The sequence below is a fragment of the Piliocolobus tephrosceles genome, chromosome 20, assembly GCF_002776525.5.
Source record: "Piliocolobus tephrosceles isolate RC106 chromosome 20, ASM277652v3, whole genome shotgun sequence".
NCBI classification, from domain to species: Eukaryota; Metazoa; Chordata; class Mammalia; order Primates; family Cercopithecidae; genus Piliocolobus; species Piliocolobus tephrosceles.
The window spans coordinates 34,650,395-34,677,622 of NC_045453.1; the positions used below are offsets into that span (position 1 = coordinate 34,650,395).

The 27,228-nt window shown below is 57.2% G+C and overlaps 1 protein-coding gene and 1 pseudogene across 2 annotated transcripts in view; both read left to right on the top strand.

The window, feature by feature from the left end:
* Positions 1-21,810, top strand: part of CDH4 (cadherin 4) — a 432,089-nt gene extending 410,279 nt beyond the window's left edge. Inside the window, exons 9-15 of the mRNA XM_026455132.1 lie at positions 9,881-10,134; positions 10,767-10,909; positions 14,743-14,976; positions 16,165-16,398; positions 19,519-19,658; positions 20,524-20,688; positions 21,300-21,810. Coding sequence (XP_026310917.1) covers positions 9,881-10,134; positions 10,767-10,909; positions 14,743-14,976; positions 16,165-16,398; positions 19,519-19,658; positions 20,524-20,688; positions 21,300-21,506 — 1,377 coding nt within the window. The 3' untranslated portion in view covers positions 21,507-21,810. The remainder of the gene's footprint in view (positions 1-9,880; positions 10,135-10,766; positions 10,910-14,742; positions 14,977-16,164; positions 16,399-19,518; positions 19,659-20,523; positions 20,689-21,299) is intronic.
* A 68-nt stretch (positions 21,811-21,878) lies between these two features.
* LOC111520523 lies at positions 21,879-24,923 on the top strand (annotated as a pseudogene). The gene has a single exon (XR_002724698.1). The product of XR_002724698.1 is annotated as an uncharacterized LOC111520523 (transcript).
* Positions 24,924-27,228: the final 2,305 nt, after the last annotated feature.

Consider the following 27,228-nt stretch of genomic DNA (forward strand, 5'->3'; position numbering starts at 1 on the left):
GGTACCAAGGAAGAAGGCTGGCTCGATGTGGTGGGGAAAGCCCGACCCCTAAAGACTCCAGGGAAAGTGGCTTCCTGTCCAGCCCAGGGGCTGGTGGCCTCAGCCGTCACGTGCCTGCCTGGCCCTATCTGCGCAGAGCATCACAGCCACGGAAGGTGGAAGAGCACAGCCAACTTCAGGGAATCCCCAGCATCCTGGGAGAGGATGGGCCTCGTGGCACTGGGCCAGGCCCTCGGCAGGCCCACGGAGCCCTCTTCTGTTCTTCAGAGAGGAGCCACTGGTTCCAAGCGTACAGCACAAACTAGTCTGTGGGGCATGGACTGAGGGTCCCAGGAGGGCCTGGGGGCCGCCACCCCAGGAACTAATTCTTGAGATGGAGAATCATCCCCTTCGGGTTCTTCCTGGGGATGCCTGAGAAGGCCACTGGGAGAACGACTCCCCCGGGGCTCAGCTGTTTGGCAGCCGTCTCCCCACAGCAGGAAGGCCCTGGCTGGCAAGTGGGTGGGCCATGAATTTTGGAGGCAGCAGAGGAGGTGCTGACGGCAGCCAGGTGGGCACGGCCGGCCATATTCACTGCCCTTCTGCCATGTGACAGCCTGGCAGCGGGCCACCCTCCACGGAGTTTGTGCCACGTCCTGTCCCGAAGCCATTGGGGTCTCCTGCCCAGCTCCACCCTCCCCTTGTCAGGCCTCTGTCTACATAGTGAGAGTGGGGTTTCCCGAAGCGTGTCTGCAGAATGCTGGTTCTCAGGATGTTGCTGAGCACTGCCTGCGAGCCACGTGCACAGCTAAGATCTCCCCATCGCCTGTGCTTCCTGCCCCCCACAGCCGGTCGTCAATGGCACTGAGGCCATTGAGTGGCCTGTGAGAGGAAGATAAAACCTCAGGACCCCAAACCCACTATGCCAAAGGGAAGTGGAGCGTGGGGACTGAGTCTCACGGTGCTGCCTCCCTTCTGTGGCCACACAGGTAACTGGGGCTTCACACAACTACCCCAGCTTCTGTGAAATGCGGATCCACTGAGCAGAGAGCAGAGCCTGGCAAGGATGTAGTCACTGTCTCATTGCCTACCCAGACCCCGCTTTTTTTCCTTTCCTCCTTCCCCTCCCGTCTGCTCTTTCCTCTTTAAATATTGACGTCCTCAAAACCCTCTTTGGGAAAAGCACAGGACACAGATCCCACTGGGACTTGCGCTTCTCCTTCCTGGGTGCGGGCTCAGCCTCGGTGGAATAACCCTGGAATCGACGGAGATCGGTGCGGGCTCAGCCTCCGCGGAATAACCCTGGAATTGATGAAGATCGGTGCGGGCTCAGCCTCCGCGGAATAACCCTGGAATTGACTCAGATCTTGCAGGCCCCATCCCTCAGACCCGGGACGCTTGAAGACCTGCCATGCTCAGGGGAACAAACATAGCCCTTTCCATACCCTGCATCTCCCACCAGAGCCACAGAAACTACCAAGGTGCTGCCGCTCCACACCCACAGGCGGGCTGGCACCCACCAGCTGAAACCCAGATGTGAAAATCTGCAGACTTTCAGATTTGGGACTTGGGGTGCATTTTGCCTTTTTCACAGCAGCCGTCTTCCCCACTGGGCACAAGGAGGAGCAAACCGAATTCCTACAGCACCGCCTACTGCACGTGCCTGGAGGGAAGGGGCGCCCAGGGCCAGGGGAGGGCCCAGAAGGGCCGCAGCTGGTTCGAGTCTTCATGACCCAGAGAACTGGCACCGTCCCTATTTCTGCACATCCCCAGATCTCCAGCACCCTGAAACTGCTAGGGAGCCTCAGGCCAGGCCCCAGCGTGATCAGCTACAGTGACATTGATTGGGCACCGATCCCAGGTCTGCCATCCTCACCCCATCTCACTTGGTCCTCACGCCCACCAAGGAGCTGCTATTCTTGTCGTGTTTCACAGATGGCATAACTGGGGGCGCACACGCAGGATCACACAGCGGGGACTGTACAAGCTGGGACTGGAACCGGCTCCCTCTGCCATAAAGCCATCTGTTAACCATCCAGGTTCCTCACTGGCCCTGCCTGTCTGAGCCAAGGTGTCTGTGTGTGTTCAGGACAAGGTTCCACAGGTTTGAAGCTGGCGCTGAGAGCTGGCTGGGCTGTGTCTGCTCAGAGCCCAGTCCTCCTCCAGGGCATCCTGACATGGCCAGATGGTACCGTCTGACCAGCCTGAAACCTTCCTAATGCCATGAGGAGGGGACAGGAGGCTTGAGGAGGGGTCCAAGACCTCCTTAGGCAGCATGAAACTCTGGCCTAGCTGAGTCCCCAGCCCAGGGGCCCTGAGACCCCATGATGCCTCTTCCCAGCTGTAAGTCCAAGAGTCCTACAATGGGAAAACTGCTCAGTCGTCAAAAGGAACAAACGGGAGATCCATGTGGCACGCGATGAGTCTCCAATGCGTCACACTAAGTGAGATGAGTCAGAACCAAAAGGTGGCCTGTTGCATGCCCCCATCTGCAGAACGTCCCGGAAAAGACAAAACTGGGGACGGACAACCCTTCAGTGGTTTGCCGGCAGGTGGAGCGGGGGGACTGCAAAGGCACAGCACGAGAGAAGTGAGGAGACGGGACTCTCCTGCACCTCGGCCGCGGGGCTGGCCGTGCTTCCGTACACTTGTTAGCATTCCTAGAGTGACTCTTACTGCATGTCGATTTTCAAATAAATTGTAAAATTTGAGGAGCTCGGCCGGGCGCGGTGGCTCAAGCCTGTAATCCCAGCACTTTGGGAGGCCGAGACGGGCAGATCACGAGGTCAGGAGATCGAGACCATCCTGGCTAACACGGTGAAACCCCATCTCTACTAAAAATACAAAAAAAACTAGCCGGGCGAGGTGGTGGGCGCCTGTAGTCCCAGCTACTCGGGAGGCTGAGGCAGGAGAATGGCGTAAACCCGGGAGGCGGAGCTTGCAGTGAGCTGAGATCCGGCCACTGCACTCCAGTCCAGGCAACAGAGCGCGACTCTGTCTCAAAAAAAAAAAAAAAAAATTTGAGGAGCTCCAGTCTCGAGCACAGACTCACAGCCACACTGTCCCCAGAGTCACGGGTCATTGTGTCCTAGGCAGCATTCAACAGGAGAGCCACACTTCTTCCTTCTTCTTCCATCTTTGTTTTTACTCCCTGTAGTGCTTTTCTCTGAAGTTTCCATTTAGAGTCTGTTTAAGGTGCATATTTAGTCTGGGGATGCTTCATCTTAGAAAACATTTCCAAAATCGGTTTTGCGTTCATTGGTAGAGACATCATCTTTTCAGGCATTCCCTTTCAGAGCAGGGGAGCGGGGTGGAGGGGAGGGGTTGGGGAGTGGCGGGTGGTGCAGGAGGCAGAAGGTCAGTACAGGAACCTCTCGGCCCAGCCCACAGGAGACGTCCAGTGTCTTGAGGGCATCTGTTCTTAGATTCCCATGCTAGCTCTTTGCTCACTTACCCCTGGCATGGACCAGCCACTTAATCTCTCTGTGCCTCAGTTACCTCAAACATAAAATGAGACCAATTGTGGGGCTTATGCCCAGAGACTTATGACTCACATTGAAATAGACCCTGGATATAAAAGATTTGGCACAGTGCCTGGCACAAGGTAAGGACTGAATCAGTGGTATTAGCTGCTGCCATCATCATAACCATTATCGTTGTCATCATCATCATCCTCATTGTCATCATTGTCACTGTCATCCTGAGCTGGGGAGAGGCTCCTGATCATTCTCCCTGCTTAGTTCCCCAGAGCATGAAGGTTACTTTAATTCCATTCATGGAGTCCCTCAGAAGAGCAGGCACCATATCATGTATGTACACTGCAGACCTGACCAGGTCACTGCTCCCGCCCTCCAGTAGTTTATAGTCTGCAGAGGGGATGGTGAGGAGGAATCACTGAAATAGTTTATGGGCAGGTACATACTGGAAGCCCCAAATCCAGCAACGCAGCAGTGTGCTCTTTCCTTCTCTAAACCGACTTAGCTTCTGTTTTTAGCCGGGTCCCCCCAGGTGGTGGTAAGTGGTAGACTGGCATCTCTTCTGCCTCCCTTTTCCCACAGTTGTGTCCATGCTCTGGGCTGATACAGTGCCCTGTGCAGGGGAGGAGAGCACTCCTGGGCAACTATCAGAAGTGTCTGGTCACCTTGGTCCTCAGTCACCAGTCACCCAAATCCTGGCTGCATCATCCCTCACTTCTGGGGTCCAGCTTGGCCACTGTCAAAAAAAGTCCACAGGCATCTCAGGCTGGTCATCCAGATCTGTCCTGCCCCACACTCCCAATTCCATCTCCCTAGCCATACCAGCGGGGGGTGAGGAATGAGCCTTGCCACCTCCCAGGCTGTACCTGAGGTGGACACACAGCTTCTTTGCTCACAGGTCCCCAAACCCAAATAAGCCATCTGTTTCCATCACACCCTCCTCAGGGCCCAGCACAGCCTCTTGTCTCCCTCCTCCAGCTGTGAAATTTCATCTCAAAGGAGCAAGGCCCAGGCCCAGGCTCATCCCAGGTTCTTTCTTGTCTCACCCGTGGCCTTCAGTTTTAAAGCTCAAAAGCCAAGAACCGGCCTCTGCCACTTCCCTTTGGGCAGCGACAGGGGTGGCCTTCCTGTGGGAGGCTCACAGGTGGCAAGAATTCCGGGGAGAGCAGGTGGGAATTTGGGGGAGAGCAGGTCAGTGATGGGGTCCTGGTGCCCTCAGTTCAGGCAACTCCTCCCCACGACAGGGGCACAGAGTGAGACTTTGAATGGAAGCCCCTGGGTCTCCCATCAGAGGGGAGCAGGACAGACGTCCTGGTGTGTCCCTGCCTGGCCCCGCCCACTCCGCCCAGCTGGTGCTGGAGCTGCTGCTCAGGCACACACCCAGCTGCTCACCTCTGAGTGAAGGGTCATGGCCACGTGTGGGCGGCAGCCATGCTGAGCCTCAGCAAGTAGATCCAGCCATGCTAATTGAAACTGCTAGAGCAAATTACCTATTGATTTATCCATTACAAATGTGTTTTACTTTATCTTCCTGTGGGCTTTTATTGGCCATAATCGTCTCTCTGGAAGTCCTCCTTGCTCAGACTGGTGACAAGATTTTTTAACACATGACATGCAGCGTTATTCCGTGTCCCAGGAACATGAGCCAATAAATATGGGAGAAAGACCACTTCCCTCAGGGGCTTGTTCATAGCGCCACCACGACGTGATGAAACAGTCCAGCCCCACGAGTGGCCCCGTCCCAGCCAACTCCTGGAGGGCCTGGGGGAGCAGCTGCTGGCATTGGCGTGGTCAGCTCTGGGGAGGACCCCAACACGATGTGGGTGCAGGCAGGCGCTGGGAGCTTGGAGGCATCTGGAGTCCAGAGACAGAGGAACCAAGGTCAGACCTGGAGGAACCTGAGACCCCTGGAAGAACCTTTCAGAGGAGGGTGCTGGGTTATTCTGGATCAGGCGTGCCATCAGACTTGCAGTCAGCTTGGGCCATGGAAGGTCCTGCAGGGTGACAGCTGCAGGTGCAAGACCCCTGTGTGGCACACACAACCCCCAGATGTTCCTGGGCAATGGTGGTGAACAAGGGGGTGCCCACCCCCTCTATCCCCCAGGCACCCATGGGGTACAGATGACCCACACTGGCGCTGTGCTGGGTGCTGGGGAGGCAGAGGTACAGGGCACAGCCCCTGCCCCAGGGGTGGCAGAGTCAGGGTGGGGTCATGCACCAAAGCAGTGAGAGGTGACAATGTGCATCATGGAGCCACGAGGCATCTCACTCTGGACTCAGGGAGGCTTGCAGGGATCACCCCTTCCTTCAGATGGACACCCCTGGGGAGGATGAGGGCTCACCTAAGCATGGTGTCGCGGTGACTGCATGTCACCCCCAGGGGCAGTGCAGGGACAGTGGGGACCCAGGACCAGAACTGTGATCTCTGTCCCTCCCTGCAGACCCTCCTGGAGGCAGTCATGGGCTTCCAGGAGCGACCGTCTCAGTTTTCCTTCCATGCTCATCCAATACTATTATTTAGGCAATTTTATTTTTTGAGTCGAGGTCTTACTCTGTTGCCCTGGCTGAAGTGCAGTGATGCGATCACTGCTCACTGCAACCTTGACCTCCCAGGCTCAAGCAGTCTTCCTACTTCAGCCTCCTGAGTAGCTGGGACTATAGGTGTGTGCCACCACGCCCAACTAATTTCTTTCTTTCTTTTTTTTTTTTTTTTGGAGAGATGGTATCTCACTATGTTGACCAGCCTGCTCTCGAACTCCTGGGCTCAAGCTATCCTCCTGCCTCAGCTTCCCAAAGTGTTGGGATTACAGGCATGAGCCACTGCACCTGGCCTTATTGATGTGATTTTTAAATTTCTTCTTTTTGTACTGAAATATTTTATTCCGTAGCAGTGCTGAGAAGTCCTGAGTGTGACATACCAGATTATGTGGTTGTTCCTGCTTGGAAAGATCAGATGCTGAGAGGCTGTGGTGACCCCAGAGAAGGGGCAGGGTTGGGTCTGTTCAGCCTCAGGTGCTTCACTGCCGGCCCTAAGCATGGCGAGTGGGGTTCAGAGCGACAGCACCTCGTGGGTGGAACACCCCAGGTTCCTTCGTGTCTCTCCTGTGGCCCTCAGCTTATGAAGCTCCAAAGCCACAAACTGGCCTTTTCCGCTCCACTGTGGATAGTGCCTGGTCTTCCTGCCTGCAGGCAGCTCACGAGGGGCGGGAACATGGGGAGGTCACATCAGTGGGGGACATGGTGCCTTCCTGCTTCTTGGGGAAAGCTGATTGATGTCTCCAGCAGATAAGTTCCTCTCTAGCAGATAAGTTCCTCTCTAAGTGGAAATGTCTTACACTGCTTATCGGGAAGGTTTCCAGGCATTCCTAGAAGTAGGAGGAACCGACGTGATTGCCTGGAAGCACTGTGGCATGATGATTGTGTGGAACCGTGTCATGATTGCGTGGAAGTGTGGTGTCGTGGTGATTGCATGGAAGTGTTGTGTCATGGTGATTGTGTGGAAGCATGTCGTGATTGCATGGAAGCATGGTATCGTGATTGTGTGGAATCATGGTGTCGTGATTGCATGGAAGTGTGTCACGGTGATTGCGTGGAAGCGTGGTGTCGTGATTGCATGGAAGTGTGTCACGGTGATTGTGTGGAAGCATGGTGTCGTGATTGCATGGAAGTGTGTCACAGTGATTGCGTGGAAGCGTGGTATCATGGTGATTGTGTGGAAGCGTGGTGTCTGCATGGAAACGTGGTATCACGGTGATTGCGTGGAAACATGGTGTCGCGGTGTTTGTATGGAAATGTGGTGTCTGCGTGGAAAAGTGGTATGGTGACTGCATGGAAACGTGGTATCACGGTGATTGCGTGGAAGCGTGGTGTCTGCGTGGAAACGTAGTATCACGGTAATTGTGTGGAAATGTATCACGGTGATTGTGTGGAAACGTGGTGTCGTGATTGCATGGAAGCGTGGTGTCTGCATGGAAACGTGGTATCATGGTGATTGCGTGGAAACGTGGTGCCGCGGTGTTTGTGTGGAAACGTGTCTGCGTGGAAACGTGGTATCATGGTGACTGCATGGAAACGTGGTATCACGGTGATTGCGTGGAAGCATGGTGTCTGCGTGGAAACGTAGTATCACGGTAATTGCATGGAAACGTGGTACCACGGTGATTGTGTGGAAACATGGTGTCGTGGTGATTGCATGGAAACGTGGTGTCATGGTGATTGCATGGAAGTGTGGTGTCGCGGTGATTGCGTGGAAGCATGGTGTCACAGTGATTGCGTGGAAACGTGTCGTGATTGCGTGGAAGCGTGGTGTCACAGTGATTGCGTGGAAGCATGGCATCATGTAAATCTCACAGTGATGGGCACGCTGCTGCACAGCAATCTGCACTTTTTGCGGGAGTACTTTTTTTAATTACCAGACCTCATGATCCTCCACATCTAAATCTGTCAGAATGCATCACCCTCAAAAGCACATTTTGGACAGAGCGCAGTGGCCCATGCCTGTCATCCCAGCACTTTGGGAGGCCAAGGCAGGTGGATCACCTGAGGTCAGAAGTTCAAGACCAGCCTGGCCAACATAGTGAAACCTCGTCTATACTAAAAATATAAAAATTAGCCGGGCATGGTGGCGGGCACCTGTAATCCCAGCTACTGGGGAGGCTGAGACAGAAGAATCACTTGAACCCAGGAGGCAGAGGTTGCAGTGAGCCGAGATCATGCCACTGCTCTCCAGCCTGGGCAATGGAGGAAGACTCTGTCGAAAAAGAAATCAAAGCTATATGATAAGAAATAGATAGCAAACTCACAAACTCATACTCCCAGCTCTGACTTTGACCCCATTCCTCCTCTCTAATAATGATGATCATTTTCATTAGTTTTTGGTTTATCCTCATGTTTCTTTCTGCAAACATGAGCAAATACGTATACAAATAGTATTTTTCTCCCCGTTTTGCACAAAAGGTGCACACTATGTGGATTGCTTTTTTGCCCACCAGTAGATCCTGGAAACCTCTCCTGTTCAGCACACAGAGGTTGTTCTCATTCCTCTTTGCAGCTGCAAGTGTCTCCCCGTGCAGATGTACTGCAGGCCGTGCAGCCAACCATTGCTGATGGATGTTTGGGTCGTTTCCAGCATATTGTCTCTGCGTATACTACACAATGAATATTCTGATGCATATGTTACTTTGCACATATCTAAGCAGAATTTTTAATGCAATTGCAACACATTGTGTTGTGTTTTTTTCTAGTGAGACTGTTGCAAGCTTTGCCACTGAATGTCTCAGGGCCCCAAGCTCTTTCCATGTAACTTCCCTCCCTCCCCAAAATGTGTAGGAAAGGCTTGAGCGAAGCTTTTCTGATAATACAGCATCACTGCAGAACTGCAGCTGTAGCGTTTATCAGCCTGGCTCCCGGTGCACCAGAAGGGCACCACAGAATTGTGTGGATGCAGGGGCCAAGTGCAGCAGTGATGGGAGCTGCAGACCTGGCATGGTGGTGCCTGGGGCTGCGGTAACAAATTACCACAAACCAGGTGGGTTACAACAATAGAACTGTCTTCTGTCCCAGCTCTGGGTGTCAGCGACATAAATTCAAGGTGCCGCAGGAACTGTCTCACTTAGGAGGTTCTAGACGAGAACCCGCTGCCTGCCTCTCTTCTGTTTCTTGGCCTGTAGCTGCCTCACTCCAGACTGCACCTCTGTTGCCACATGGCTCCTCCCTGCACCTGTGTGTCTCAAATATCCCTCTCCTTTTCTCTCTGTTTTGAAATTTTGGAGAGCCTCGCTCTGTCACCCAGGCTAGAGTGCAATCACAGTGCGATCACAGTGCACCACAGCCTCAAACTCCTGGGCTCAAGCGATCCTCACACCTTAGCATCCCAAGGCCCTGGGATCATAGGCATGCATGACCGCACCCAGCCCTGCCTGTCTCTTATGAGGGCCTCTGTCTTTAACTTACATGTACAAAGACCCTATTTCCAAATAAGGGCCCATTCACAGGTCCCAGGCGGACATGTCTTTTGGGGGCCACCATTTGACCCCCTGCACCTGATGAGGCCCCCCTGGCCAACATCAGGAGCCTTCTCCACACTAGGCTCAAAGGAGGAAGGTAGGGACGGGGTTACCAGGCCAGGAAGAGGGGCTGCAGTACCCCAGGAGGAGCCCAGCTTCTGCCTCAGCACAGCATGGGACAGGGGCTGGGAGGCCTAGACCCCCTCCCTCTCTCCTGCCATCAGCCAAACCCAGCAGGAACCAGAAGACAAGGGGGCCTGGGAGATGGGACCCTTTGGGGCCTCCAGGCTAAAAAGCAGAGCAGAGAAGAGCTGGACATGGTTCAGAGAGGGGTGGACACCAACCTTCCCGCGTGTCCCCCCATACCCAGGCCCCCGGAAGCTGTGCCAGGTCACTCCCAGCCCCGATCTGTTGTTCCAGGCAGTCGACTACGAGCTCAACAGAGCCTTCATGCTCACGGTGATGGTGTCCAACCAGGCGCCCCTGGCCAGCGGGATCCAGATGTCCTTCCAGTCCACGGCAGGGGTGACCATCTCCGTCATGGACATCAATGAGGCTCCCTACTTCCCCTCAAACCACAAGCTGATCCGCCTGGAGGAGGGCGTGCCCCCTGGCACCGTGCTGACCACGTTTTCAGCTGTGGACCCTGACCGGTTCATGCAGCAGGCTGTGAGGTAGGTCCACAGGACACGCCTCATCCCTGCCTGCAGCTTCCCGGGTTCCACACAGAAGGGTCATACCCCATGAAACCCACAGCCCAGAATTCCCCCAGATGTGTGGTCGGGGGCATCCCCAACCTGAGGCGTCCTTCCAGGAGGGAGCAGCAGCCCTTAGTCCTGGATAGCCAGATGCAGCCCCTGACCAATCATGAGTGTTGTGACCGGCGCTTGCACATTCAGCACTGTCCAGATGCAGGCCGGCCCCATCCTGGCTGCGCTCTCATAGCCCTGAGACTCAGCAACCTCCTGCCCTTTCTGTTCCTCAGCGTCCTTGTCTGTTCGATGGGGACGATGAGGGCATCTGCCCACCGGGTCCTTCTGAGTTGAGACCACCCACTACTGGATGAGCTCGGTGCCCGTAGGCCACAGGCCTCTCCTGTGATGTGGAGGGGGCAGTCCAAGGTGGAGGGGAAGCCCTAGAGGAGGACAAGGCCTGGGGGTCTCCAATGAGACGGAGATACTGGCCCAGGCCCAGGCCCTGGAGGTGTGGCCAGTGCAGCTGCCCGACGGGGGCCACGGAGGCCTGGGATCCAGGGCGGCCCCGCCCACCCCAGCCTTACCTCCCCCCGCACTTGTGATCTCCACAGATACTCAAAGCTGTCGGACCCAGCGAACTGGCTGCACATCAATGCCACCAACGGCCAGATCACCACAGCGGCAGTGCTGGACCGCGAGTCCCTCTACACCAAAAACAACGTCTACGAGGCCACCTTCCTGGCAGCTGACAATGGTGTGTCCCTCCCCCAGGAGGCAGCTGTCTCAGCAGCCTTCCCATGTCCTGGTTCTGTGGGCGAGGGAGGGCGCTGGCCAGGCCCCGAGAGGGCAGCAGGCATCCAGAGGGTCACCCGGAGGGGCTGAGGGGACGTCTGCGCAGACAGCGGTGATCAGGGTTGCATCACCTCAGGGCCCAGGCCATGCGCAGACAGCGGTGATCAGGGTTGCATCATCTCAGGCCCCCAGGCCATGCTCCACCTCCACCCATTCCCATGTCAGCCATTGATTCCGCCCCTCCCCGGCATTCACTTGCTTGCTCGAAGGTGCGCCCCGTCCATCCCCCCAACGTCACACACCCACAGGCTCCAGGGACATCAGGGCACTGGTCATCCCAGCCTTGTCCTTGCTGTACTCTGCAGCCTGAACTGCATCTCAGTTTTGCTGCCTGTAAACTGAGGCATTGGAACCAGGTCCACAGTTTTCAAATGCTTTTAGCCGGCAGCCCTTGCCACAGACCCCGTCCTGTGGGGAAGGCCCAGCCCCACCGGTCAGCAGCCCCTGGGGTGCCACCCTCGTGGCTCTGACCACCCACAGCGCAGACCCCTGTGGCCCTCAGTCACAACAGGAAGCATGAGACCCTCCAGGACCCTGGGAGTCCAGAGGGCAGCGGCGAGGTTCCAGAGCAGGCGGCACGGCAGACGACCTCAGGAGCCTGGATGGGAGGGCGAGGATGGGCTGTGCAGAGGCAGCAGGAAGAAGGTTTGAGAGCACGCGGGGCTTTCTGAGGGACGTGAGCTGGCATCTCAAGGAGTGGCCACCCCTTCCTGGAGCTGCAGTAACCCCGCGAGCCGGCCGAGCCCCCCACGGGTCGCACGCTCTCAGAGGCATGGAGGCAGGGTGGGTGGGAGCAGAGATTCTAAAACCGAAGATCAGTCCGGTACCATCGCTTACCAGTGGGAAAAGACCTGACCTCTCTGTGCCTCAGTTTCCTCCTCTGCCAAGTTGGGGGAATCTTAGTACCCCTGAGAATCAAACGAGTCTGAGTCACCAGAGCACTGAGGAAGCGCCTGGCTCGGGCAGCACCGGCTCCTGTGTGCTGTGGCCGTGATGACTGCCCGGCCTGCTGTTCGCTGAGTACCGGCCGAATGCCTGCAGCTGCTCATCGGTGAGCAGCACACAGCGACGCCCTGCCCTGGCGTGGCTGACAGCCCGAGTGTGTCAGCTGGAACCCAGGTCAGTGAATACCGATGGAGGAAACTGCAGCATGATTGAGGCTTTTTTTTCTCTCACGTCCAAGAAGCCTGGAGGCAGGCAACCCAGGGGCAGATCCCAGACCCGGGGCTCCCTGACTGTGCCATGGCATGGTCCAGAATGGCTGCTGGAGCTCCAGCCATCACAGCCACGTTCTGGCAAACAGAAGGCCTTGTGGGGCGGGCACAGGCACACACCTGCTCTACTAAGGACTTTCAGAAAGCCCCATGCGAGTCCTCCACCCACAGCTCACAAAGCCCAGAACTTACTGATGCTGCCACCCCAGCTGCAAGGGATGCTGGGAAATGGGGTCTTCTAGGTGGACAGTGATGACCCCAGACAAAATGTAGGACTCCGATTATTTTATTAAAAGGAAGCAGAAAATGGATATTGGGGATGACTCAGCAGCGTCTGCCCCAGGGAGACCTGAGAGAAACCAGTCACACAGATGATTCAGGCAACAAGAAGAGCTGGGAGAAAACAAAACAGGTGGCTGGGAGGCAGTGACCAGGGGCTCCGCCCTGAGGAGCTGACCTTGGGACCAAGAGCTGTGGAACCAGAGGAGCAAGCAGGGGGAGGTGGGGTGGCAGAGGAGGGTCACAAGGCCGGGAAACGGTGTGTGCAAAGGCCCCGAGGCGGCGCCGTACCTGCTGGGCTCTTGGAACGGCTGTGCATGAAGCCTCATGGGCAAGGGTCGTCACTGCGCAAACGCTCGTCCCACAGCAGGTGAAAACAGGATGTGGTCACCTCCCTGCCAGCATCCCCAGCCATCGCCGCCTCCCCCGCTGTGAGCCCAGGGCCCTGGTCAGGGGAAGCGTCTCCCCTTGACGGCCCTTCTGCCGCAGCTCAAGCCCTGAGGTTAAATTAGAAAGTGATTGTGAGCCGGGGCTGGGCCCAGTGGCTCACACCTGTAATCCTAGCACTTTGAGAGGCCGAGGCAGGTGGATCATGAGGTCAGGAGTTCAAGACCAGCCTGGCCAATGTGGTGATACCCCCGTCTCTACTAAGAAAATACAAAAATTAGCCAGGCGTGGTGGTGCATGCCTGTAATCTCAGCTATTCAGGAGGCTGAGGCAGGAGAATCACTTGAACCCGGGAGGCGGAGGTTGCAGTGAGCCAAGATGGCGCCATTGAACTCCAGCCTGGGCAATAGAGTGAGACTCTGTCAAAAAGAAAACAAAAGAAGAAAGAAGGAAAGAGATTGTGAGACCGTAACTGGACGGAGCATCCGTTGCATGTGGCAGACGCCATGTGAGTGAGCCTGGGTGTGCAGGCCGGAGTAGGAGCCCTCCAGTTAACAGAACCTGTCTGTGTTTCTCCAATCACGGGCTGTGCCCTCAGCGACATCTCAAAGCAGTTTTCAAAGGTAGCGTTGCCCTGCGTCCCCTTAAATGTGTTTTGATGCAGCTTCGAGAAGATTCAAGGGACATCCTGTGGGATATATTTTTACATGCTTCGCCTGCCTCAGTCAAGACACGTGGTTGTTAATGTCAGGTCAGGAGCTGCCATCAGGGGCAAAGCCACAGTCAGAAGCTGCCACTGCTGCCGCCGCCTGCCAGCCTGAAGAGCAGACAGGGCATCTCTCTGTCCCCAGATTCCTGCCGCCTGGCCTGCATCCATCAGCACTGCCAGCCTGGGCTGAGGAGGGGCTGAGCATGTGAAGGCCCCAGGGACAGGGACGGCCCCTGAGGAGCTCTGGGGGCTCAGCAGAGCACCTCCCTCCATGCTGAGGCCAGAGGTCAGCAGAACACCTCCCTCCATGCTGAGGCCAGAGGTCAGCAGAGCACCTCCCTCCATGCTGAGGCCAGAGGTCATCGGGCCCTCCAAGGAGACTTCCTGCCGGGCCAGGAGGGAGCCTCCATCAAAGCTCATTGGGAGCGGCCGCACCTGCCTTTCTCACAGACACTTCCACAGGCATCAGTTCTTCCACGCGATCATGGGCTCAGGGTTTCCAGCACCCTGGGGCTCTGCTGGGTGAGGCCAGCAAAACTCCAGGAGGCAAGGAAAGGTTTTGCCCTAAGTCCCAGACGAGGGCAAGATGTGGTGGGTGGGTCCCAGCCCTCAGGGGCCAGTGCAGAGCCCAGCACCCTCAGAATCCCTCCCTGGCTCCCCAGTGGGAGTGAGTCCCCAGTGCGTGGCTGTGACCTCAGTGGCTCTGAGTTTAACTGTGCATTGGTGGAGGGCATGTGGCGAGGGCTCCACGCGAATGCCGCACCCCGCTGTGCGCGTGTGTGCAGCTGCGGGTGTGGGCGTGGCCGTGTGCTCTGGGATGTCTGTTGAGATGCTGCACACCGTGGCTGTGTGCGTGTGTGCAGCTGCGGGTGTGGGTGTGGCCGTGTGCTCTGCAGCGTCTGTTGAGATGTCATACTCAGTGGTGTGGCTGCCCATGGCATGTGGCAGGGTGTCAGGAGCCATGGCTGGGCTGTGGGTCAGTCCCTGTGCAGCTGTGTTGAGGGGCGGCCGGCCGTGTCCAGCTGGGGGCTGTAGATGGGTCCCTGTGTATGTTGCGTGCGGTTGTGTGCGTGTCCTGTGTGGAGCTGTGGGTTGGTCGTGGAGAACCAGGAGTGGCCCGCGTGGTGACCTGTGTCTGTTCCGCAGGGATACCCCCGGCCAGCGGCACCGGAACCTTCCAGATCTATCTCATTGACATCAACGACAATGCCCCTGAGCTGCTGCCCAAGGAGGCACAGATCTGCGAGAAGCCCAACCTGAACGCCATCAACATCACAGCAGCTGACGCCGACGTCGACCCCAACATCGGCCCCTACGTCTTCGAGCTGCCCTTTGTCCCGGCGGCTGTGCGGAAGAACTGGACCATCACCCGCCTAAACGGTGAGCTCACCTTAGGCCACGGGGAGGGTCAGACCAGCCTGGGGTGCACGCCCCTGGGAGACCCAGCTGGCCTTGGAAGAGTGAACACCAGAGGTGGGTGACGGCCCTCCAATAGGACTGTCCCGCCAAGGCTGGGGACACTGGCCATGCTTCAGCTGCTCAGCCTTCTTCACCTGGCCCTGAGGAGGCCACCAAGTCATTCCCAATTTCTTGCTGCTTTAATGAGCCCAGCCATGAACATCCTTGCAGCTCTGCCCGTGTACATCCATGACAACTTCCTGTGCCAGTTATCAATTGACTGGACCCTGACCGATACGTTTCCTTAGAATACTTCCTTGGATATGGATTTGTGTTATAAAAGGATATCAAAATTCTCAAGTTCTGGCACTATGGTGAAAATGTTCTCTAGACATGTCTACTTCCATCGGGAGAGTGCCTGTTTTCTCAAACCCTACCAACACTGAACATTATTGTTTTAAAATAATACTGTATTCTGCCACCTTTAGGCCAAAGTCATTATTTCCATTTGTATATCTTGACTACCAGTGGAAATTTTTTAAAGATATTTATTGGCCATTTTTGTTTCTTCTGTGAATTGTCTATTCAATGACTTTGCCTATGTTTTCTTTGGGGAGTTTCTTTTTATTGATTTGGTAAAACTCTTTATATATTCAGGAAATTATTTCTTCATCCCACATGTTGCAATTGCTTTTTGGTTGTGTCTCCAATGTCTTTTTTTTTTTAAGACAGAGACTCACTCTGTTGCCCAGGCAGGAGTGCAGTGGCACAATCTCAGCTCTGCAACCTCCACCTCCCAGGTTCAAGCAATTCTCCCACCTCAGCCTCCCAAGTAGCTGAGATCACAGGCTCGTACCACACGCCAGGCTAATTTTTGTATCTTTTACTAGAGACGAGGTTTTGCCATGTTGATCAGGCTGGTCATGAACTCCTGACCTCAAGTGATCTGCCCACCTCAGCCTCCTAAAGTGCTGAGATTACAGGCGTGAGCCACCACACCTGACCTCCAATGTCTTTTAACTTAATGATGTAGCACAGGTGTATGTATGTGTGGTAACCAGGCAGATATTTCAGATTTCCATGCCATTGGACTTAGTCTTTTCCTCTGGACGTCTTGCTTGGAAGGGAGGGCCAGGCTCTGGCTGAACGTTTACTGTTCCTTTGCACCAGGTGACTATGCCCAACTCAGCTTGCGCATCCTGTACCTGGAGGCCGGGATGTATGATGTCCCCATCATCGTCACAGACTCTGGAAACCCTCCCCTGTCCAACACATCCATCATCAAAGTCAAGGTGTGTCCATGTGACGACAACGGGGACTGCACCACCATTGGTGCAGTGGCAGCGGCTGGTCTGGGCACCGGCGCCATCGTGGCCATCCTCATCTGCATCCTCATCCTGCTGAGTGAGTGTGGCTGAGCACCAGGGTGGGTGGGGGCATTGCAGATATGAGTGCCCTGTCCCAGGGATGGTGGGCAGAGTGGGGCCTGGGTTTCACCCTCAGCCTGCATCTCTCAGCCTTATCTGTCAGGAGCCCTTCAGAAACGCAGCTGAACTGGTCCACATGACAATGGGGAATTGGAGCCTCCCATTACTCTCAAGTCTGGAGGTGCAAGCTGGCCCAGGCATCTCCCATGGCCTGGCCCATTTCCATGGCTCCACTCTGCCTCCCAGAGCCCCTGTGTCCTGAAACTGTTGCCTCCAGGACCTGCGATGCCTATGGGCAGTTCCCACGTGGACTTAGCAGAGGGAAGGTCAGCCCTGCTTGTTAGCATTCCCATCCAAAGTCCCAGGACACTCTCTGATTGGACGGGTTTGGGTCACATGCACACCTTGGAGCCAATCACCAGCCAAGGAATGGAGTGTTCTCATTGGCTCTGCCCAGACCATATGCTCTAGTAGTTTCCTGAGTTTCCCAGAATCACATGGGTTCCCCAGCAGGCCTGAGGGCTGGGGGGGTGCCAGGGGAGGTGCTTGAAAATGACCCCAGAGGTCCCTCTTCCCATCATCCCTCATGGACAGTCGCCCTGGTCTGTGATAGCCCAGGGATCCCAGTGGGAGGCAGGGCGGGGAAGGGTTCGGTCACCACCTCCCCAGTTCACACCCAAACCAGAGGGTCCCCCAACCACATCCAGAACAGGCTGAAGCAGGTGCCAGGCCCCTCCTGCAGACCTGGCCTGTGGCTGACTTAAGACCCCAGGGACCAACGTGAGCCCTGTCCACAGGACGTCTGAGTTATGAGGACTCTGCTTTTTTCCCCTTTCCAGACCTATCACCCCTTGAAAAGCCGGTTTTTAATTCTGAGGCTTGTTTTGAAAGCCGCTCAGTGTCATGGGCTTCTTTGTATGATCAGGAGTGGAAAGAGCCCCACAGAGGTTGGGAGGTGTCTCCGTAGCAAAGGTGGGGACGTCCTCACCGATGTCCCCTGCTCTGAAGACACAGGGGCCAGGCCCAGCCAGAGGGCCCTCTGTGGGCAGGGCTGTGAGACCTGATTCAGCCGGGTGCCTGGCCCGGGCGGGAGACCTGGGCCACTCGCAGTGGAGGGCAGCCGCAGCGGGGCCGGGGCCAGGGTCAGCAGCAGATCCGCCTGCTGCCCGGCTTCTGTCCATTCGTGGGCACCTCAGCCCTGGTGGGGTGAATGGGGGCACCCGGAGTGGCCTCCCCTCCTCCACACTCCTTCTCTCAACCCTCGCTCATCTTGTCTGCCTGGATGAGCCGGGGCTGCCAGCTATGAGAGTGGAGCTGATCCCTTCGAAGCTTCCGTTGAGCCAAGACTAGAGCCAGGCTCCAGGTTCCAGGTTCTCACCGAGCTGCACCTGCAGCAGGTGGTTCCTCCCTCCGCCTGCACTTCCCTCTCCACGATCTGGGCCAGGTCAGGAAGTATCCTCCAGCTGTCACCTCACCCTGCACAGGCAGGAGGGATGCCAGCAGTACCCACAGAGCTCCTCCCAAGCCTCCGCTCAGCTTCAGAATCCTCCTCACGGCACTCAGGCAGCCACAGCCAATTAATCAGGTTGGCAAAAAACAGCCCTCCTGACTGGGGGTCGCCACCCCTCCCGCCTCCGGGCTCACCCTCTGCAGTACCTAAGAGCACACCTGTGACTTCTGGGCCTCAGTTGTTACATCTGTGATGTGGGAGGGGATGGGAGGCTTCAGGAGGATGCAGTGGAGTGGTTCGTGCAGACATTTACTGGGGGCACGGGCCGCGCGACCTGCTCCTGGAGCCCATGCCTGGTGCATTGCCAGGCTTGCAGATGGGCGCACCAGGCTTTTCCTGCAGCAGAGGCAGCCAGAGGTCCACAGTGAGCGAGGCTGTTCAGGGGAGCCAGGCCTGGACACGGACCTCAGAAGGCAGGGGGAGGCCAGTTCAGCTTGGGGAGAGGGTCCCCTCCATCCACCCCACAAGGGGGCTTTACCTCTCTTCAGTTTCCACAGGCACCTGAACTTCTAAGCCTGTACCCCAATTCCTTTGGGTGGTGGAAAGAGCCCCTCTGAGTGACCCCTTGGTACTGGGTGGGGCTGCCCTTCTGTCCGGCAAAGCCCCGGACTGACCCTGCCCCAAGGGCCCTCAGGAAGCAGGATCCCTGGATCCCCTCTCTGGGCCCCTCTCCTCCCCTGCCCCCTCCCAGGGCAGAGCCTCTTTCAATATGGGGCAGTCCGTCTCCCTCTCTCAGTGATTCCTGCCAAGACACTGTGTGCCTAAAACCTCACTTCCACCTCCTTTGCCAAAGCCGTCTCCCGTCCTGCTGCTCAGAAGAGGGGCTCAGAAAGACTTGGGGGTGCACCCCTCAGCCTCCCATGTCCTCCTGCCCCCAGGCGGTGAGGGGTGCCCTGAGCTGGCTGCCTCCTCAAAAGGGGAGTGCAAGACGAGGGCGAGTATATAAATCAGTGTCTCAAAATGTAGCCCAGTGCCCAGGCAGTGAGCTGGGTAGAGGGCCTGAGCCAGTGCGGCTCTGCCTTGGAAACTCATGCACACACACACAGACAACGTGGGCACACACGCAGAGACACGTGGGCACACATGCACTATGCACATGAACACATGCATGCACTCACACCCCATGAGCATACACAGACACACAAAGTACACATGAAGACATGCAGAGACATGCACACACAGACCCGTGCAGACTTCTGTGTGCATATACACACACGAACACACGAGCACACACATACACAGATCTACATGCTCGCACAGGCACACGCATGTGCAAGCCTTCATACACATATTCCTGCAGATACATGTATGCATGGTTACACAGACATGCATGAAACATCTACATCCACAAATGCACACGCACGTGGGCCGCACGTGTGCACAGATGTGTCCTTGCACACCCAGGCCTGCATGTGCAGAGACACATGTGCGTGTGCAATACAGGTGTGCAAGCAACACGGGCACAGAGTCATGCTTGTGTGCCACCTGCATGCACATGCCCACACAGACACATGGCAAAGAGAAGTATGCATGTGCGCACATGCGGCACACCCACACACCATGCTCACGGGCGGCCCTCTCCCGCAGCCATGGTCCTGCTGTTTGTCATGTGGATGAAGCGGCGGGAGAAGGAGCGCCACACCAAGCAGCTGCTCATTGACCCCGAGGACGACGTCCGTGACAACATCCTTAAGTATGACGAGGAAGGTGGCGGCGAGGAGGACCAGGTGAGACCACGGCCCGCCTCTGCCTCCCCACAGGAGACAGCTCTCACGTGTGCCAGTCTCAGCAGGGCTCGCCCTCGGGTTTTAACAGTAAAACATCTCAACCTTTTCACCAGTGAGGGCACCAGGCAGGGGAGCAGTTTCCTAGTGCTACCGCCCTGCCCACGTTTGCATGTCTAGCCTGGGCTGAGCTGTGCACACTGCACCTGCATCCCCCACAGGGCATCCTGGGACCCCTCCCATCCTCTCGCCTTCCTCCCTCCCACTGCCAGCCCCAGCCCAGTGCTGCCCCATGCCCTGGAGGGGAGGGGGCTCTGGGTTGGCCACGGATACCGACGCCCACTCACCTGATTGCTGCTGTGTGCGGGGTCTGTCGAGTGACCGGGGCGGTGGCCCGGGAGGGTAGACTGTGAGAGCTGCTGGTTGGAATCTGGGTCTGCCCTTGGCCGTTCAGGGAATCGGGGCAAGTCCTTAAACCCATCTAAAGTTCAGACCCCTCCCCACCCACAACACGACCATAACGAGTGCGAGGAACGTGCCTTGCGGAGACCCAGCTCCTGGCCACCTGAGCACACGGGGCACGCGGTCAGTAAGCAGCGTGGTGGTGCTCACTTGGGGAGAGCCCCAGGCCATGGAACACAGCCAGGCACAGCCCCCATCCCTGCTCAAGGGATTGGGGTGAAGGGCGAGGAAGTGGGTCATTGTGGAGGGCACAGCAGGGGACAGCATGGTTCTGAGGGATGCTTGGAGACCAGGCCACAGGGCAGCGGGCGCATCTGTGGCCCAGGTCACAGAACAGGATGCAGGGCGGAAGAGGGGCTCGGCAGATTCTTGTGCTGCCCCGACTCCTCCCAGCTCCCTCCCCCAGGACTACGACCTCAGCCAGCTGCAGCAGCCGGAAGCCATGGGGCACGTGCCAAGCAAAGCCCCCGGCGTGCGTCGCGTGGATGAGCGGCCGGTGGGTGCCGAGCCCCAGTACCCGGTCAGGCCCATGGTGCCACACCCAGGCGACATCGGTGACTTCATCAACGAGGTGTGTGCCCCTCAGCAGTGGGGGTCCTGGGCAAGGTGTCTCCTCTAAAACTAAAATTCTACTATCACACAAACAGCAGCCGTCTCCACAGTCTCCACAGTGCCAGTAGCCGCCGTGGGGAGGAGGCAGCTCAGACCTGGGTTCCAGGCCAGCCCTGCCCCTCCAGCTGGGTGGCCTGGGCAAATCACCTCCCTCCGGCTCTCTTTCCAAGGACGAGGATTTCTACCTGTGAGCCAGGCAAAGAATCAACACGCAGGGCCGTGTTCAGCCTCCTCCACACCCCCCCCCCCCCCCCCCCCCCACCCCCCCCTCACCTGCCCTCGGGTTGGGAGGAGCTGAACTCCAGCCACAGGCCCTACCCAACGCTCCGCCTCCCCTGCCCACAGGCCGCTGCTGGATTTGAGTTTGCCCCTCCAACACTCCCACGCTCCATCTTCACAAATGCCCTTTCCTATTCAGAAATGCCCTTCAGTTAAATGCAGAGAGCACTTATTGGACACCTACTGTATGCAACTCCCCACCTCTTCTTCTGGGCCCCGCTTTCCGTTCCATCAGATCCTGGGGCTGAGACAGTGCACCCTGCACTCTAACCCTGTGTCTGTGGCCTCCAGGGACTCCGGGCTGCCGACAACGACCCCACGGCACCCCCCTATGACTCCCTGCTGGTCTTCGACTACGAGGGGAGCGGCTCCACCGCAGGCTCCGTCAGCTCCCTGAACTCATCCAGTTCCGGGGACCAAGACTACGATTACCTCAACGATTGGGGGCCCAGATTCAAGAAGCTGGCGGACATGTATGGAGGCGGTGAAGAGGATTGACTGACCTTGCGTCTTCGCACCCGAAGTGAGAGCCGCACTCGGACGCCGGAGGAGCAGGACTGAGCAGAGGCGGCCGGTCTTCCTGACTCTCCCTGCAGACGTGTCCTTAGTGCTGTTAGAAGGCCCCCACCCCCACGTTGAGCTGTCTAGCATGAGCACCCACCCCACGGCGCCCTGCACACGGCCGCTGCCCAGCACCGCACCAGCTGGCACTGAAGGACAGCAAGAGGCACTCTGTCTTCACTTGAATTTCCTAGAACAGAAGCACTGTTTTTAAAAAAAAAAAAAAAAGAAAGAAAAGAAAAGAAAAGAAAAAAAGAAAAAAAAAAAGAAAGTGCCTTTTGGTACATGTATCAGATTCCCTCAAACTCAGGAGTGACTAAAGCTGACAGACCGTCCCCACCTTCCTGTCCCGAGCGGCCTCTTCCCAGCTAGTCCCAGCTCTGAAGGCATCATTCAGAAATGGGGGAGACTGTGTCTTTCTTTCTTTCTTTCATTTTTATTTTGGTCTTTTATTAAGAAAAAGAAAGTGGGTGACTTGTTTGAAAACAGAGTGGGATTCAAATCCCAGCAGCCTTTGCTGTACACAGTCGGCGGGGGGGTGTGGGCACGGGGCATCTCTTGGGTCTCTTGGGATTCAAGGCCAGCCGGGAGGCTTAGCCTTCAGCCCCCGCAGCAGAAAGCCCTGGGGCCGGTGTGGCTCAGACGACCCCCGGCTTTGTGGCTGCTTCCCACCCTCTCCCGGATGCTGTGAGGAGCTCAGGCCGGGGGCTGGAGGGGAACAGGGTTCATCCTGGGTGTTCCCCATCTCTGCCCCTGGCTGCCCCCAGGGCTCCACCCTCAGTCAACCCAGGCCTCCATCAGGGCCACCTGTCACCCCGAGTGCCACCAGATCCTCTCTGCCTTTGGTCCAGAAGAGTGAGTTTTCCAAACCAGCCAGCGGTCTGGTCACCAGGCTGGCTCCAGCCCTCCAACCTGGTGACCAGACCGCATGAGGCGCCATCAAAGGCCCCGCAACATGCATCGCTTCAAACCCCAGGACACTCTTGACAGCTCTAACCATCCGGGGGGCTGTGCAGATGGCAGGAACCAAGGACCCTCCCTGGCAGTGGGAGAGGGCAGTTACGGGTGGGCATGGTGACCAGAACCACACCCAGCAGCCTGCGCAGCCTCCCCGTCCCCAGCCTGTGTGCTTCTGATTCCTGCCAGATGCTTGTGGGCCTGTGTGGGTGGCGGGAGGCCCCGTCTTGCTGTGTCCACCTGTCGCACAGATGCCTCTGCACACTGCAGACGGTGCCTCCCCTCTCCTATGGGCCCATGTCAGGGGCAGGCAGCGGCGGGTCTGGCCTTGCTGCTGTCCTCGAGGCTGGCACTGCATCTCCAGGGCTGGGTTGACTCAAGCCAAACGGGGGGAAGGAATGAGTCCTGCAAGACAGTAAGAGGGGCTGTGTCCCGGGACCCCCGGGAGAGCGCTCGGCTGCCTGTGTTCACTGCATGAGAAAACTCAGAGGGTGCATTCTCCCTCTGGCACGGCTGTGTCTGGGCACCTCGGGCTGGGGCGGGAGGCAGGCCCCATGTGGGGAAGCCTCGTGCTTGTCAGCTTTCTGTCTCTCCCAGGCCAGTGACAACTGGCTTCCCAAGGAAGGAGGTGCCAGGGGTCCTGGGCAGGACCTGGTGTCGGGTAGGGCGGTGCCAGCACTGGGGAAGGACTGGGAGGCCTCCCGGAGCCCCGCCCTGCACCTGCCACTGGGGTCAGAGAGTGTCTCGGGGTGCCTGTGGGGGCAGCATGAGCTCTACCGGGGACCCCGGCCCCCCCTCAGCCTGTGGCTCTTCCCCATGGCTAAGGTCACGCCTTTTCTGAACAGCTTTGGCCTTGAGTGCACACATCTGTGCCAGGCTCACAGCACATTCCCGTTGGACGTCAGGGTCCTTACCCAAACCAAACTCACAGCCACCCCTGCGCAGCCTTCAGAGTCGAGCGGGGGTCCCAGTCTCCAGCTCTGTCCGTTCCAACCCTCCCATGGCTGCCCAGGGAGGGCGGAGTTCACTGTGCCATGTGCTGGGTGCCCCCCTCTGCAGACAGCCAGTCCAGGAGATGGACCAACAGAGGTCAAGGGGCAGCCGGCTGGGCTGCACCAGGGTCCCCCAGTTCTGAGCTGTGCTATGCAAACAAGAATGCTCCTGAGTGTCTGGGGCATGGCCACTGGAGGGACAGCTGGGCGGCTCGTGGAAGGACTGGAAATCGCTGCTGTTTGGGGACGTCTGTCCTCCAGTCCCGAGGAGTGTGTGTGGATTGTTCTAAGTATGACTATGACCCGGGAGCCAGGGCAGCACGAACTCCTTTCTCTGAAATTTTGAGGCCTCCTTGGGTTTCCTGAACCCTGGGCTGGAGTTCCCAGGACCCAGCACCAGGCGACCCCAGTCCCGCCAGCACCGCCGCGCTACCCAGGAGGGCTGGGTGATGTTGGTGGCACCTCCCACCAGCTCCCCTCCTCTCCCACAGCCTCTTGTCACTGCCAAGCCCCCCGTTCATTTTGCCCAAATCACGCAGGCTGAAGCTGCAGTGCCAGCTGGAGGGACATTCGCAGGGCTTCCCGTGCCCATCCCTCTTTCCAGACAGCTGGACAACCTCCCCTTTACCCCCACCCCGGTGAGCCCCTGGGGGCCAGAGAAAGATGGGGTTCCCGCAGCTTCCCAGCTCCACCTCTGAACTTGAGTTAGCATTAGCTAAGCATACAATCAGTGTCGAACGTCGCTCTTCCTTAGCTTGTAGATACGACTGTCTGTAACCAGGGGACCCCTGCTGGAAGCCGGGAGACCAATGCTGGCCGGGTGCCAGGACATGGTTTGGTTCCTTTAGGGAATTTTTGTTCTGCAAACAGGAGAAACCTGTGCTGCAAGTGGGAGTGGCAGGAACGACTGGCCTTGGTCAGCAGGCAGCCCCCAGCCCAGGACCACAGTGCTCTTCAGGGCCTGGGCAGCCCCCGTTTCTGGCCCAGCAGGTTTCTCTTTCTAGTGTCTTTCAGCACATCCAAAATGCTAGGCCTCCCGCCACCAACGTGTCAGAGCAATGTCCAACTGTCAGGCGCTCAGAGATGCCTCAGTTTCCCTAGCGTGAGCACCAGCTGACACACACAGTCCACTGAGATGAGAATTCTGTTCTCTCCAAAGCAAAAAGCCGGGCGAGGGGAAGTCTCAATTTCTGTCAGTGCTCAAAGGAATAACACCAAAAGAATCAACACAAAATCTCGCAGACACACGTGATCCAGCTTACGGCGCCGTGGGTCCGTAGGAGGGACAGCACCTCGCAACAGGCCCAGCAGGGGACCACCTCTCTGTACAATTGGAACGTGTTTTACTTTTCTCTCCTTTTCTCATTCTGGTTTTTTTTTTTTTTTTTTTTTTGCATGTTTCTTTTTGAAAATGGACAAAATGTGCAGCAGCCCGCATGACCACAGTTGTTTTGGGGAAAGATACTGAAGTATGATGTACTCACACCTGCAAATCTGAGCATCGCGAGGTTAGACAAATGTTCCACCTTTTTTTGTAATCGTCAACAGCACAACTATTTTGTATTGTTGTTTGTATCATTTTGTACCAAAAAAGAAAAAAAAAAAAAAAGGAAAAAAAAAGGGAAGCGAGTTGATGTTTTCAGTGTGTTTCTAGTGCCAGACAGTCTTGGCCCCGAACTGAGTGGACCCTTGCGGAGCGGCTGTGCGCGGGCAGGCGGGGCGTGCTGCTCCAGAGACTGAATAAAGTCCCCCTTTTTCGTAGTCGGCCTCGCCCTGGCTTAATTTTCTTCCAAGCATTCGAGAAACAGATGGTGCTCCGGGACGGCAGGTGGGTGCACACGGGGAGGTGGTGGCCACCATGAGATGCATCCACGCCAAACACACTCCTTGAGCACCTGTGCAGCTCGAGGCGCTGTCCTAGGCTGTGGGAAAATGAAGAACAAAGGCAGGCCCGCTCCTCACACCTGTGGGGCCACATGCCATCTGTCTCAATGTTTTAAAGGGTTTAGAAGGTATCCATGAAACTAACAAGCAAAATCACATTCCCCTCCGACCTTGGCACATACACCTGCCAGACTCCATGGAATGCCCGGACCAATTTGGAATTCTCAGACTCCTTGGAGTTTGGTGCCATAAGTGGCAGCAAGGAAGGAGCTGGCCTGGGCCTGTGGCTCTTCCCACCTTCCTCTCCTCTTCCTACCTCCGGCTTTGCCCAGTGCCCCAGGGGGCCTGCGTGTAGGCATGTGGATGCCCCAGCCAGCATGTCCCGACTTCACCTAAGCCCCCCACAAACAGTATCCCCTGGGCCTCGGGATAGGTCGACCTGGGGAAAATGTTCCTGCAGAAGAGGCCTGAGCAGGCCAGAGAGGGGGCTCGAGGCACTTTCTGAGGAGTTTCAGGGTCCTGGTGCCCAGAGGTGTCTAGAGGAGCAAGCACAGGGCCCCCAGCCCTGTAGACTCCTCCCCCTGTGGTGGGGGCACAGTATAATGGGCTGAAGTGCCAGCACACGGAGACGCATGTGCACACATGTATATGCTTGCACACACATGAGCACACATGCACACCCACATGGACATGCACATGCATGCAATGGACGTGTGCACACACACACATTCGCTCACATACTTGCAAACACAGGCAGCACGCATGCAGCACATGCACAGAGATAGGCCTCTGGCCACTGACATGTTTGGATGCAAACCCTCCGCAGCCACAGCCGACATCAGCAGATAAAACCACCAAGCCCCGGAGTCCCTTTCACGGATGCCAGGTGCTGCGTGCATCCCTCCCTCCCCAACTCGCTCCCCCAGCCTCAGGGAGAGGCTCTCCTGCAGTGGAGACCAGCTGGGCCTCTGAAGGTACCTCTCCCGCCCTCTGCCCTCCGTGCCTCCTGTCCTCTCCACACTTCCTGCTTCCCTCTTTCCTGTCATTGCCTTATCCCAGGCAGGGGGCATGAGGAGTATCAAGTCCCTGGGCCAGGCCTCCTGGGATGGCCCAGCAGAAGGCTGGTCACCACTGCAACCGGAGGCGCCTTGCTGGAGGCCTGGGTGCCAGGGTACAGTGGCACACCATCTCAGTGGCCCCTCAGGGTTGACCCAGGCCGTGCAGCAGTGCTGTGCCCCTCAGTGGGGCTCACCTTGGCAATGAGCTGGGCCTTCTGCGGGCATGTGGTCCAGCATTCGCCGGGCCCTTCCAGCTGAAGCCATCACTGCTGGTCCCCAAAGGGCGGCTCTGGGGGCCATGTTCAGGCCTAGTCCTCTCTAGGGGAGGAGACGTGAGCTCTGGAGGCTTCCCCAGCACAATGCCCTGTGGACCAGGCTCCTACACAAAGGCTCACGGGTACTCCATGCCCATCCACGATGCCCAGGGAGCCTCCTTGGATGGAGAGGACAGGCACAGACAATGCCACCTGTCCCAGGGCCTTACTCTGGGTCCCACAGAACCGGCCATGGAAAGGTTATGGTCACCCCCACTTTACAGATGAGGAAACTGAGGCTCAGAGAGGGGCAGTCGCCCACTGCGAGTGGGGTTTGAACTCAGGCCTCCCTGTGGCCCTGGGGACCTCCCAGGACACAGAACCAGAACAGCCCAGGTGTCTCCCTCGCCCCACAGAGCTCTGGCCTCAAAGTCACTGGTGGGAAGCCAACCAGGTGGGAAGTTAGTCCATTAACTACACTAACCAGCCCAGAAAAACAACCCATTAACTACAC